This window comes from Equus asinus, chromosome 7 (genome assembly GCF_041296235.1).
Source record: "Equus asinus isolate D_3611 breed Donkey chromosome 7, EquAss-T2T_v2, whole genome shotgun sequence".
NCBI classification, from domain to species: Eukaryota; Metazoa; Chordata; class Mammalia; order Perissodactyla; family Equidae; genus Equus; species Equus asinus.
This window is the reverse complement of record NC_091796.1, coordinates 55,386,522-55,400,453: the sequence shown is the minus strand read 5'-3', so window position 1 is coordinate 55,400,453 and position 13,932 is coordinate 55,386,522. Positions and strand designations below refer to the sequence as shown.

Sequence of the window (13,932 nt, the reverse complement as noted above, 5' to 3'; positions counted from 1 at the left end):
GGATTCGCTCTGTGCAGCTGAGACAAGATGGAAATGCATGTTCTCACTCTGCCCCTGACCTGGAGAGAGATGAGTGAGATGCTGGCTGTGTGCCTCCTCTTTTGAAAAGTTTGGAAGTGAAATGCTTCTTTGAAGATTCCCACCTCCAAAATAGACTAGGACCTGGTATTTTCTGCACCAAATGCTTTGCTCAGAGGCAGCACTAAATACCGGGGACTAGGAAGTGTGTGGGGAGAAGGTCATGAAGTGGAAAGAAATGTTCAAATGAGGGATCTGAACTAAGCTTGTAGAGAATGAATGGAGAAGGTCACCAAGGTCCTACAGCTCTGATGACCTCTTGTTGAAATTATTTCTGCAGGTGATCACAGCCGGTTTCTCGGTACTGCTGTTTGATACGATTCTGACCAGTGCAACTGTGGGATGGTAAGTCCTTTGCATAGAGAGAGGAAAAGCAAATTTGTTGTTTGGGTTTTATCAGGACATTAATTTTTGCTCTCAAATGTTGAAGAAAGGGTGCGTGTGTTGGCTATGTATTTTATTTACGTATAAATATACATTCAGGAGAGTGCATATATCATAAATATGCAACTCCGTGAATTTTCACAAACTGAGTATGCTACACCTACTAAGGCCAGCATCCACATTAAGAAACAGAACGTCACCAGTTCACCTTTCAGCCACTCATCCACACGAGAGTAACCACTATGAAACCATTTTTAACCGTTATTAAAAAGTTAACCACTTTTTAAAAAATGTATATGTATCGCTATGTTTGGTTTTTTTCTTTGATCCTTCAGTTCATTTTCTCTTAGTCAAGCTCCAGATCACCCTTGTTTAGAAGCAACCATCCATTTGCTTAAAGATAGCCCTGCCTCTCCCTACCATATTTGAGCAGAGACCTGAAGGAAGTGAGGGAGTGAACCATGGGATATTGAGGGGAACAGCAAGTGCAAAGGCCCTGAGGTGGGAGTGTGCTCAGTCTGCTTGAGCAGCAGTGTGACCAGGGCAGCATGACAAGGGGGCGATTAGTAGGAGATGAGCCTAGAGAGGTGTTTGGTGGCTGACCATGAGGAGTCTTAAAAGCCGTTGTAAGGGCTTGGCTTTACCCTGAGTGAAATGGGAAGCGATTAGAGGATTTTGAGCCACATGCTCCTATGTTAAAAACGCATCCCTCTGTCTGCTGGTTTGGGGACAGGCTATAGAGGGGAGGAAACAGAAAGACCAGATAGAGACTCTAGCAATGGTCAGGGTGCACGATGGCTGAGAGCGGGCTGCCGCAGTGGAGGGGTAGGATACCTGCAGTGTCCTGTGGGTAAAGGCGGTGGGATCTGAGAGAAAGAGAGGAGGCTGGGATGGCTCTTAGGTTTTGGGCCTGAGCCATTGCAAGAATGCAGTTGCCCTTCAGCAAGACGGGGAACATGTGTGAGGATCGGGGTTCTGCAAGGTGGGGTGGGGTTATCAGGAGTTGGGGCGGCTGAGTTACATTAAGGCTGAGGTGCTGGTGCACTCAGAGTCGAGATACCAGTAGGTGGTTGACTGACTCAGTCCAGAGGTCAGGGAGGGGAGCGCCTTTCTGTGCCGTGACCATGCCCGCCTCACAGCCGTGGGCTCCTCGCTCGCCCTGGGATGCTTTCCTCTGAGCTGTGCAGTTTCATCCCCCAGGTCTCCACATCCAGGTGGCCGCAGGGAGGCATTCCCGGACCACACCCTGTCTAAATCCCCTTCTGCTTCCTGTCGCCTTGCTGCCCTCCCTCCGGACGGGCCTGACACTCTTGCTCGTCCACGGTTCTGCTTGGTAGGGTCTGCCTCCTTCCTGGAAGGAAGAGCCCCCTGCAAGGCGTGTGGGCTCCATGGTGGGTGCAGGAGACGGCTGGTGAAGGGTGTAAGCGGCCGGTGACTTGAGCAGGCGGCCACCTTAGAGGGATGGCTGAGGCCGCCGCGTGGGGGGTGGCTGTGGAGAGGACCCAGGATGCTGCGGCTCAGGACTCAGTGGCCTGCCATCTGCGGGGGACCCAGGAGCTAAATGGGGCAGTTGTGATGGAAACCATAGGGCACACTTCCTCGAAAAGGCCACACAGCCTTGCTCCATAGGCCTCGGAGCCCATGATTCACAAAGGGGATTTGGCCAACTAGTGACAAGGACATGTGGAGGCTGCTTGACTGTATCAGTGCCACAGCACGACTCAGCCCGACCAGCCTCAGCTTGTCCTTCAGACACAGGCCGAGGAACTCTCCGTCTGAGACAGAGGAAGCAGGTCCTTGGGCTTGTTAGGGCCATGTGCCTCTTGTGGTTCTGCTCGAGGGCCACCTAGGTGGTCGTGACCATGCTGGGAACGGAAGGAAGCCATCACTTGTGTTCCACCGCTGAACTCTCTCCGCAGACTCTGCCCACTGAAGAGCTGACCAGGTTAAGAGTTTGCTCTACTCCAGATTATTAAATGCAAACCAGTCCGTGTGATCCTTCCCGAGAGTTCGGTCGGTCATCCGCACGGGAGGCAAACGCGGTGGGGCGGGGGTGGTGGCAAGTTTCAACTGTTAAACTGCTGTTGCTCCCCTTATCAACGGCCGGGCTTTATTTGGGGGGTATATACTTCTGCATTTTTAAACCATACGGCAGTACATGCTATTTGTGAGATGTTTAAAACAATGCAGAAATGCATCGAGTAAAAATAAAGGTCTGTTCTCCTCTGCTCCTGCTGTCACACTTGCCAGAAGTCACAACAGTTTGGATTCCGGGTGAGAACAAGTGAGGTCTGGTCAGGGATGTATATGCCAAGTGAGGTGGGCTCTGTTGTCTACAAAATGAAACCACAGCCAGTGGTGCTTGCCAAGCGAGATGAGCCCCTTGTCACCCAGGAAGAGTGGAGTCCTTGCTGAGTCTTCGCCTGGCCTGCAGGCTGCTGGCCTGGTGACACACAGCTTTCCCTCCCCACGACACCGCTGCCTGGCCTGAGTACCAGTGCAGCACACTGTGGAAGACAATTCATAGTTGTTGTTGCTGCTTACTGGTCTCCTAACCTTTGTTTTAAAAAGAATGACAAGCCCCGGGCCACTTGAAGGTAATGCGTATTTCCATTCCAATTTTGATATGCTGTTTGGCAGATTCCCCCACCCCAGCCCCTGGAATGGCGCTCAAAACTGAAATGCAGACAAGTTTTAGAAGAGGCTTTTACATTTCTTTACCAGTGTCATGAAAAGAAAAAGCATATTGTTGCTTTTTTGCTCAAATGAGGCATAGTTCTAGGAAATCATTATTTTTCCTCATGCTGGGGATCAGAGTTGGTCCCCTCGTTTTTTGCATTTGTTTGCACTTCAGACCTGTAGAATTGTCTCCTTTTGACTCAAGGACCACAGTGCCCGTTGGTGGGGGCCAGCGCTGGTGCCGGGGTGAGCCCATGGCAGCCTCCCATCTCCCAGGACTTCTCGTGAAGAACCCTCCGGTGCTATCATAGCCACAGAAACAACAGCATCATTTTTAAACGTCAGTAGGAGATTCCTGCAGGATAAACATGAGGGGCAGGCCCAGGCTCTGTGGAATACCATGCTGAGGATGCTCAGGAGGTGACTTTGCATCTCGTGTGGCCCCGGGCTGGAAGGAGTTCATTCAATAAACAGATATTTACGGAGGGCCTCACATGTGCCAGGAGCCACTCCTGGATACAAGTGAAAGATCGCCGCCCCGCTGGCATCTGTAGTTGCTCATCTGCCTGCCTTAGGGCAGGTCCATATCTAAACCAGCCCATGCCAACAGAAGTGGGGCTTTTGCTCACGGCATTCAGAAAAAGGGATTTTCAACCTCTCTCAGGAGCCTCTATTGGGGGCATTTCCTACCCTAAGAAGAAAAATGGAAGGAAAAGAAAAATTAGGGAATATTCCTACACCCTCCTCTTGTTCCTTTTAGTAATAACTAACCGTTTATTGAGCAACTGCTCTGTTTCAGACATTTTTATATTAATATTATCTCTGACTTTCACAACAATCCTCCAAGTTAGCCCCATTTTAAAGATGAAGAAGCTGAGGTTCAGAATATTTAAGTGATTTTTCCTAAGATTTTATAGCTACTCGGTGATTAGACCAGGAGTCAGACCAGGTCTGCGTGTGTCCAAGGCCCCATAACCTTCATGGACCTCCCTGGAACTGATCTGGGAAACACCAAGGATTTACCAACAGTGTAGCTAATGTCTGGTAGAAGCAGGTTGTAAGGGAGATGGAAGAGAAATTAGCCTAAATGTTCCACTTCCCATCAGTATGATCATCCGTCAGGAGCATCTGGCTGATTCAACAGCAATACAGAAGAAGCGTTACCCAGGACAAGACAGCTCTCTTTCTTGTTCAGGGACTGACATGGTGAACTAAGAATGTCCAGTGGAACATTTTTAGGAAAAAGATCTCATTGTCTCAGATTTTTAATACTATAAGCTATAGTTATATCAATCAGCTAAAAATATTTGTTGAGTGACTGCTGTAAGCAAAGTATGTGGAAGCCATTAAGAAGTAGAAGACATCATCCAATCCTCAAGAGTTTTCAGGGGAAGGGGAAGTCAAAAAGATAATTTATGGGATAGGATAGTAAGTGTTTGGATTCCCAATGAGTGTGGAAACAGAAGGTGGGAAAGAGGACGGGGTGATCAAGAAGGCGTAGGAACTGGCTTGAAACCGGACCTTATGCAGAAGGGAGAGGCTGGGCTGTGGGTGGAAGAGGGTCTGGCCCTCCTCGCCCCAGGAAAGCAGGGAAGGATGGAGGGGCAGAGGCACTAATGGTGAGACTTAACGATTTATTACCGGAGCTGGGGCTGAACGACAGGGAGCTAAGCCTGTGCTCCCTCTGTCTTCCTCTGCGCCTGTCCTTCTGGGAAGGCATGACACTAATGGTAGGCAGGTTAATGTCCAAAAACCCAACTGCCAAGATATCCTAGTACGTTCTTGAGACTCTTCCCCAAATTTCTATCTTAACCTTCATAGTGATCGTCTGAATTCTTGACAGTATTTCTCTTTCTTACAAATAAGCCTTCATCAGTTGTATTTTCTACAGAATTTAAAAATGAACCACAAAAACCCAGGTGTGGAACGGAGTGTGAGGGGTCAGAGTGACATGGCTCTCCAATGGGGAGGAAATGCTAAGTCTGCACGTTACAGCACCCGCCAGTGAGAGGCCGTGTCTCCGGCCTGTCTCACATCCTGTGAACGCTGTGGTATGCCCTGAATAGAATGGAAAGAAAGGTTGTGTGTGCCCAAATCAAGGAAACAGCGTGTGTGATTATTGTAAAAGGAAGCTTGACTTTGGAATTTCCTGATTTTTGAGAACTCTTGAGTTTAAGGATGGTGTGTTTTCAGCCTCAAAGAATTTTCCAACCACAAAGTGAACCACCAGAAGAGGAGTGTCAGACTGTTTCACGTTTTCTGTCTTTTGCACAGAGCTGGCCTGCACTGTCCAGAGACTGGGTGTGTTCAAGCTGTGCCTGAGTGACCAGCTCTCAGATCCCGGGCAGGGCCGAGGCTGCTCTCTGTCTGGTGGGCGCGTTTGCTGATCAGAAGTCACAAAGGGCAGGGGCTGCAGGCCTGTTTTGTTTGGACCTACTGGGTTTGCCTGTATAGTTATCGTTTCTTGTTTTTTGCTTTTCAAATTTTAAATTAGTCAACATTTAGAAATCAGTTGATTTCCCCATAAAAGGCTGGATTTCCAGATTTTTTTGAAAACGTGAAACAGCTGTTATGTTGGGCCTGTACTTCCACACAGCAGCAGTTGCTGGAATGGATAGAGGCTGCCCCTTCACGTGAGCGTGGGATCTCCAAGTCAGCACGGCCTCCACTGCTCCAGGCTGGCTGAGACCAGAGGACCCTGTATCGGCTGACATCCTTGCAGCCATTTGCTTGCATATTCATTCATTCCACCAAAAGTGCTTGCTGGGCTCTGAGGCTACAGACACAGTCCACGGCCCCAGCGAGGTCACCATCTAGAAGATGAGTGCACATGTCATTGGCCACCTTCCTGGGTGGGCAGCAGCTTAGCTGCACAGAACAGGTGAAGAGCAACCGCTTAACTGCACGCCATCTGAAGGAGGGTTTCTCACCCTCAGCACCGTTGACATCTTGGGCCAGATAATTCTTTGTTGTGGGGGGCTGTCCTGTGCCTTGTAGGATTTTTAGCAGCAAACCTGAACCCCACCCAACTAGATGCCAGTAGCACCCCCCTCAGTTTTAACAACCAAAAATGTCTTCAGACATTGCCAAACATCTCCTCGGGGCCAAAACCGCCCCAGTTGGGAAGCACGGATCTAAAGGTTTGTGGTGGTTAGTGGAGAAAATGCTTTTGAAAGTGGTCTGAAATTTGGAATTTCAGCAAGATCTTCAGAAACTTGCTTATCTCCTAATTAGAGATTTGGATCAGCTGGAGCGTCAGGTCTTCTGCAGCCTCGCCTACCCCCTCTGTGTACAGCTTTCAGCGCCCACCCCACTGAGCAGCAGGGAGGCATGCACGCCAAGTCTACCTGCGGCCATGAGCAACTCCAGGAGAGGAGCCACATCATTCACCTTCATGTCGGCCCAGCACCAAGAGCCTGCGGAACACATGAGGAGCCAGCCTTCTATACGTGTTCCCGACAAAAATTATAAACCTAAGTACCCTACGTTGGTCAACTTTTAAAGTCTCTAATTAAAAGCAATTGTTCTTGTCCAGCTAATTATCTTGTTTTTAATTATAAAACAGTCTACTGCAAGCCCAGTAATTTAAATATCCAGATTTATTTAATTATTCATTTTTTAATTAACAGGGTTTTATGGTATATATCGATATGAATTCCCTCTATTCCAAAATTTCAGCAAAAGGGATTTGACGCATACGGAAGAAAGAGTTTGAACTGTGAGTGGTGTCCTTGTTGCATAGCATTAGTTGTGGGTGGCGCCTCCTCTTGGAATCCCTTTTAGTAGGAGAGGCACTCTTCTCTTTGGAATGGTTTAGGGACAAGGAGAGAAAGGAATAATCAAAACACAACCTCTTTGTTCTTAAGATTCCGTGATCAACTTCTCGCCTTTTCCAGTCATTCACTGAGCCTGCCACTGATCGTGGGACCGACAGAAGCATTGCTTGAACTTGATCCTCACACTAACCTCACTAAAACCAAGAGTCTCTAGAAAATGACCTTATGTCACCTTCGAGTAAAGATATCTTATGCCTTTACTTTTAGAGAGCTTCCTGGAGACTGCCCAAGTCTATTTATAGGAAGAATGAATTTAGGGGTGAAGGAAGAACTTCCCCCAACACACCCCAAAATGCATCTGTGCTCTCAGTGTCTGAAACTTACCAGTTTCTATTTGAATCAAAAATTTGAAACCTTCTCTTTCAGACGCTAAGAAGGGCCTTCTAAATGACTATTGCTCATTACCTCTCCCCACCGAGGAGTTTGTCGGATTGTGAACTGTCACTCAGCAAGTCCCCAACGGAATGGTACATTAGGCAGATACGTTTTGATGAGGAAAAGAGAAGAGAACAAAAATAGTTTGGAATCAAGATGGGAAAAGAGGGGGCAGGGATAAGAATCCCATCGCCCATGGAGTAAGTGTGTATTGGCTGCTGCGTGAAGTGCTGGGCCTACAGCCGGGAAAAGGAGGCCATCTCTGTCCTACGTCTAGTGAGTTCAATAGGAGTTTGTTGAATGACCAGTAATAGATGTAAAATTGAGATGGGAGGGGAGAAAAGAAAAGGACTGGAGAGACGCTGAAAATGAACCCCTGGAGGAGAAGCTAGAGATGACTATTTCTGGCTGGGTCTGCTGTGCAATCTGATGTTTATGCCTTGGTTACTTGAAGTTTGTTCGTTTCAGGAATGATGGGGATTACAAGATTTGCAAACAGTTCAGTAAAGCTCTGCCTTAAATAGTTGTAATGCTATTAAGATTCCTGCACCCCATGTCAGCTTCTCCTGCTGTTTAGAAAACAGCATCAAAGCCCCCCTCCCTGGCTCTCTTAACCGTAAACTGAACCAAGGATTGTTTTCATGTTAGCATTCACAAGCTGCTTTGGTGTTTCAGAAAATAGCTAAGCCAAAGGGATGAAATGCCAGGTTATTACACTTCAGCATTGTTCTAAGACTGTGGGAGTAAAAGTGGCAAAGAGCCGCCCGATACCCTGTTCTTCTCCCTGGTGATTAAGGAGGATTAGTGGAAACTGTAGAAATTATGGAGCCCCGGTTACATTTGTGGAAATAAAACCCTCCCAAACTGAAAGCTCTGTGCAGCCCTTGCATTGGCTCATGGCTGCTCTGCACTTGCCCAGGTGTTTAAGAAGATAGTGTATGCCTTCTTTAACGGATACTAAAGGGAACAGCAAATCTGCTTAAAAGGAAAAGCCGCATCTTTAGAGGTGAGCCTGTGTATGAAAAGAATGGCTTCCCTTCACAGGCATTCTGCATCCAAAGAGAAGAGGCAACAGAACCCTCCAGAGTCTGGGTCCTGAACTAGAAAAGGGACAAGCACAAATAGGTCATGTTTCAAAACATGGTCTTTTGGAACTTGGACCCCAGTTTCTCACAGAAACAATCCTATAAATGATGATTACAGATCTAGGAAAATCTTCAAATTAATTTGGTTTAAATGTAGACACTAATTTCAGCTACGTTATTATGAGTTAAATTTGCATCAAAGAGAATCCATTGATTTATTGGCACTGTTTATAATATTTCTGTAGGAAAGAGGAAAGTACATTCCAACTTGGAGTTTAAGACATTAGGCATACATGTCCCCCCTGCCCTTCTTTCCAGCCCAGCTGTTAGCCCATGTGGGGGACGTCCTCCCAGCCCCTGCCCCCAGTGACTGGCTCCTTGACTAGTGCCCCTCTCTGCCTGTACCTAGAGGCCTGTAGTCACCAGGGAGAGGAGATGACGGTGGTTCAGGGGATTTTCTCACTCTCTAGGGTTGACAGGTGGGTGATGAAGTCGATTTGTTCTTCGTTGCTCTAGAAAGCAGAACTTGGACTCACAGGTGAGGTTGTAAGAAGCAGCTATTGGGTCAGTATGAGGAAGTGCTTCCTCCCGGCGGAAGGAACCTTGTGCCCAGGGCCTTCCACAAGTAAGATGCCCATCGATGCTTGGATCCCATGGCTAGAGCTGCTCAACAGTGGGACAGGCTTGCTTTGCAAACAGGATGTGCCCCTCACTAGAAGCCTTCAAGTGGAGGTTGGGCAGGCAGCCAGCTGTGAGGGCCACTGAGGAAGGGATTGCTGTTCTGGGAAGGCAGTCGACTAGGAAATAATCGTATTTTATATATTGTCAATTATAGGCCAAGCACAGCGGGAGATTGCTTCAGGTGTATCCTTCTAAGCCTCACAGAGGCTGTTAGATGTGATCATCTTCCACGGTATGGATGAGGAAACTGAAGTGGAATAACACACACGGGATTACGAAGCTAATAAATTCCCGAGTCACAATCTGAACTCAGCTTATGGTTTTTATATTCTCACACTTAGTCAATTCATTCCTGTGTTAAAAGTGGTAAATGCTACAAATGACCTATATGTCAGAGTCACCCACATAAGTGACATTTCTCACTGGGAGTATAATGTGCGCAGTTTATGTGTGTTTCATATATGTTAGAACTATGCTAGATACATGTTAGAAATAGAAAGGTGCTGTGGCCTGAATGTGTGTGTGTTGTGTGTGAGTATATAGGAGAATTGGGATATTGGGTGGGGAGATGGGAGAAGAAAGGAAGAAAAGGGTAGAATTGAGAGGGCTCTTGGCACCTCTGAACAAGAGCATTTCGTCATCAGGAACCACCCCCATCATAATCCTTTATTGGTGGCCCATCCCAGTCCCCAGAAGTGCTTTTTGGGAAGAATGACACGGGATTCAGACAGACAGCAGATTGCCTACTGAGAACTCTAAAATAGAAAATGTGCAGACCTTTGGATTTGAAAATAGTCAACTCCTCTTTTTCTCACAATCCTCGGTTCTCCCACTACTTTTTCATTTTCAAATCACTGGCCATATTTCTTCCTGCTCTGGTGGAAAATTCGCAATTCCCCATTTGTGTTTTTTCATTTTTATATGTTTGGTTGGTCTAAATGAAATGAAAGGATTCAGTGACGGTCACCTTAATAATTGTGAGACTATGGATCCCTGGGCCTGCCCTCGGAGCCCGGCTATCTGGGTGCGGAGTGCAAGTCCCAGCTGCACAACGAGGGGCATCCCTGGCCGCCGGGTGTGGGCGCTGGGTGGCTCAGTGGTCCCTCCTGGCTCGAGGGATGGGAGAGCTGACCTCTTCCCGTGTTTTGCAGCCTCCTGCTCGGCGGACTCGGAGAGGCCTTGTTGGTTTTCTCAGAGCGGAAGGGCAGCTAAAGACCATGCGACCTGCACGAAAGGAGCCTCCTGGGCTGCCCACCGGGAACACAGCCCCTGCGCTCCCAGCTCCCTGTCGGAGGTCAGGAGAGCAAGGACATGAGCGCGGCCAGCGCTTCTCACTGCGACAGAGAGGACTTTCTGGGGTCTCGGGGCCGCTGCAGAGAATGGACTGTGCTGTGTCTCCCCACTCTGAGAGGTTCGCTCGGCGCTGCTGATGGTGCTGTTCCCGGTTGTGCAGAAAGAGACGCAGGATTTCCCCTGTAGGGGGTGCTGGCTCCGCCCACCGGGGTTGACAAGCCGCCTCCTCATTAACACCCTTCACCAAACCTGCTCTCACCACGTGGTAGGGGCCCAAGGTATTTTGTTGTATTTTTGTTTGTGTTTTTACGTCTTTGGAGACTCTGGGGACGTCCTTTCCCAGCTTCCGGGCTGGCTGGCCGAGGGCCCGCATGAGCCACTGAGCACCACAGGGCTTCCACGGGGCACGGGGGAGGTGGCAGTTGCGTGGGAGTTCTGGGCCAAGTGGGAAGCCAGCAAGGGCACTGTTACTCCAGACTGAGTGCTGCAGGCTTTTTGTTTGTGTGTTGTGTTGAATTCTGCACACTCTTGTGCCCACCGCTGGTTGACTCGGTACTAGAGATCACCAAGAGGAAGATGGGTTATGAGCACTGCTGGATGTCCTCCCTGGGCAGGGAAGAAAACAAAGCATAGCACGTCTGTGTGCGCACAAGCACACACATTTATCTTCATACTCCTTCCAGCTTTTAATCCGTTTAGTTCCCTGATATCTCAGAGGAGATTTCCAACCATTGAACACTGAAGTATATTTTTCATGCCGGGTTAAAAATTGGATTAAAACTCTAAACCTTGCACTATGGGAGTCAAAAGAAATGAATTTGCACGAAATGGTCATTCAATTCTGAACCCACAATGAGAATTTAAGAAAATAAGGTCTAACTCCAAATATTTCTGCTCATAATAGGTTTTTGAATACCTTACCACGCTGCCAGGCGTCAGTTTTGGTTGTTTTGGGAGGTAGGAGGTAATGAAGTCCGGTAAGACTTCTGTAGGCAGGCAGTCAGGCCCTGCGGTGTCGGACACCCACGTCCCTGAGAGAGAACATCTTCAGCATCTGGGAAATGAGCCTTTGTGTTCTTGGCCCTGTGAAGAATAAGGTCAGCTCGGTCAGTGGCCATTCTTTCTGCATATTTTCTCCAACTTGTTGAAAAAGTCTGGCACTTGAGTACCTGAAATTCATTTCCTGTTGTTTCATGGTCTCTGCTTGTCGTTGAAGGTAGAGATGTTCTGAGTGACCTTCACACATAGTTTCGATTTGCTTTTGTTCTTCATCCGGGATGTTAAACTTTCTATAGACTGAGGATCAAATAGAAAATCTAGGTTTATAATTTTCCGTATTCTTTTACTTCCCCCAAACTCTCTATACAACTGAGGCCAGTTCTTTTCCATTTGTGGGAAGTGGCATCTGTCCAAATGTCACCTCGTGTGTGTCTTTCCAAGTACCATTTAAGCAAATGGAGATTCCTGAGGCTGGAAAGAACAGTGTGCAGCTAACAAGCCCAGTCCCCTGTTTCCAGCAAGACTGACCTGAAAAACTTTTGCTGAAAAACTACAGACCATTTTTTTTAAAAAGAATCTCTAGAGGGGCCGGCCCAGTGGCGCAGCGGTTAAGTGCACATGTTCCACTTCGGTGGCCCAGGGTTCACCGGTTCGGATCCTGGGTGCAGACATGGCACCGCTTGGCACGCCATGCTGTGGTAGGCATCCCACATATAAAGTAGAAGAAGATGGGCATGGATGTTAGCTCAGGGCCAGTCTTCCTCAGCAAAAAGAGGAGGATTGGCAGCACTTAGCTCAGGGCTAATCTTCCTCAAAAAAAAAAGAATCTCTAGGAAGGGTTTTTTGTTTTTGTATGTTTCATTTTTTTTAAATCCTATTCCAGAGTTCCCTTGTTTCTTAAATCTCAGGTCCTTCAGCTTCCACCTGTTCCGTCCATTTTCTTCAAGCTTCACCCACCACCTTTTATGCCCAAGTTCACACGCTCAGCTCTGAATGTGGGGCGAGCCTAGAGGTCTGCACATCGAGGGGCTGGCCCAGATCACAGCAGCCCCTTGAGCTCTCACTTTCCGTGGCGCTCAGGGCCCCAGAGCCCCGGGCGGGAACCTCCAGGTGACCCCAGCACTCCCTTTTACCCAAAATGGCCCGTTTGGTCATGTCCTGTCTGAGTCCTGGTTACCTTAGGCTTTGCTGGCCCCACATCAAAGCCAGAGTGTTTTGGGTTTTTTTTAAATTTTACAAATAAAGAATACACTTTCTGTCAAGAGAGGCCCAGTTCTATATGATTGTGTGTTATTACTAATCTACTACGGATACAAAGAAAAATAAACCATTTATTTTCTTGGTAATTTGCCTTCCTTTCTCTTCAACCCCAGCTAGACAGTATTGCAGAAAAGGTTGCTATCCTTGGGGAGGGCGTTCTTACATCTTCTACCAACATCCAGGCCAGTTAGCTCTGAACAGAGCAGGGCTACCCAGCTCCTTCTAGACGTGCACTGTCCAGTAGGGTAACCACAGTCACAGGTGGCTCCGGAGCTCTGAAATGAGATGGATGGGTCCAGATCCAGATGAGCTGGAAGCATAAGTCCACACCGATTTTGAAGATTTTGTATTAAAAAAAGGATGTGAAATATCTCATAATACTTTTTTCTTGATTTCAGGTTGAAATAATATTTTTGATACATTGGTTAAATAAAACATATTATCAAAATTTCTCCTGTTTCTTTATCCCTTTTTTAATGAGGCTACCAGAAAATTGTAGTTTCTGCATTTGGCTCGCCAGCGTTTCTGTTGGTCAGAGCCAGTCTAGAGCAGGTCGTCTGCACGGGACCCAGGGAAGTGGCAGAGGAGAGGGGTGTTGGCAGCAGCTGCTGGGGTTACCAACCCAGGAATAATATCTGAGACCATTAGTTACCGAGTGCTTCTTACATGCCACGCCCTGTGCTAGGTACTTTCTGTGCATCTTGTCATTTAGTCTTCTCAATCATGGGGCAGCAACTGTCTCCCCCATTTACCAATGAGCTTCAGAGAAATTCAGTAACTTTTCCAGGGCCACCCAGCTATGACCAAGTCCCAGGTCTTTCTGACTAAGCCCGTTCTTTTCATCTTCACCTTGGAGAGTTCTATTGAGAAGGAGATATGAAACCCCACATTTTACGGGGGATTGTCAGAAGTGCTTAGATGTGGATTCCTAACATCTGTGAGGTCATTTGTGACTTTCTCCCTGGAGGCCACCTTCCCTCCCTTTGCCAAAGGGCAAGGTCGGTGGCCTGAGTCCCAGCTGCCTTCCCAGCGTGTGCCAGCCCCTCCCACCACCTTTGCCCTTGGTTGTGTCTGAGATCCACCCTTTGTAGGGTTGGAGCAACCAGGAGCACCTTGGGAATCGTGCTGCTGTCACCTGAATGTTGACTCTAAATGTCTCCAGAACAACCAGCCACTGTGGAATTCTCAGGCCCGGTTTCTCAGGGGTCGGCATGTTCAGATGGCTGAGCGCTTTGAAGGTTGAAGGAGCCTGGGTGACAGTG

The 13,932-nt window shown here is 47.9% G+C and overlaps 1 protein-coding gene across 7 annotated transcripts in view; it reads left to right on the top strand.

Moving 5' to 3' along the window:
- TMEM241 (transmembrane protein 241) overlaps positions 1–13,121 on the top strand; it is a 118,868-nt gene extending 105,747 nt beyond the window's left edge. For 2 of the 7 annotated variants that reach the window (XM_044773534.2, XM_044773535.2), the window contains 3 exons: positions 359–423; positions 9,273–9,350; positions 10,270–12,748. In XM_044773534.2, coding sequence (XP_044629469.1) covers positions 359–423; positions 9,273–9,350; positions 10,270–10,330 — 204 coding nt within the window. In that variant the 3' untranslated portion in view covers positions 10,331–12,748. Of the gene's footprint in view, positions 1–358; positions 424–5,415; positions 6,680–9,272; positions 9,351–10,269 lie in introns of those variants that run through there. The other 5 variants (XM_070513406.1, XM_014837291.3, XM_070513407.1 and 2 more) reach the window with 4 other exon arrangements.
- The last annotated feature ends 811 nt before the right edge of the window (positions 13,122–13,932 follow it).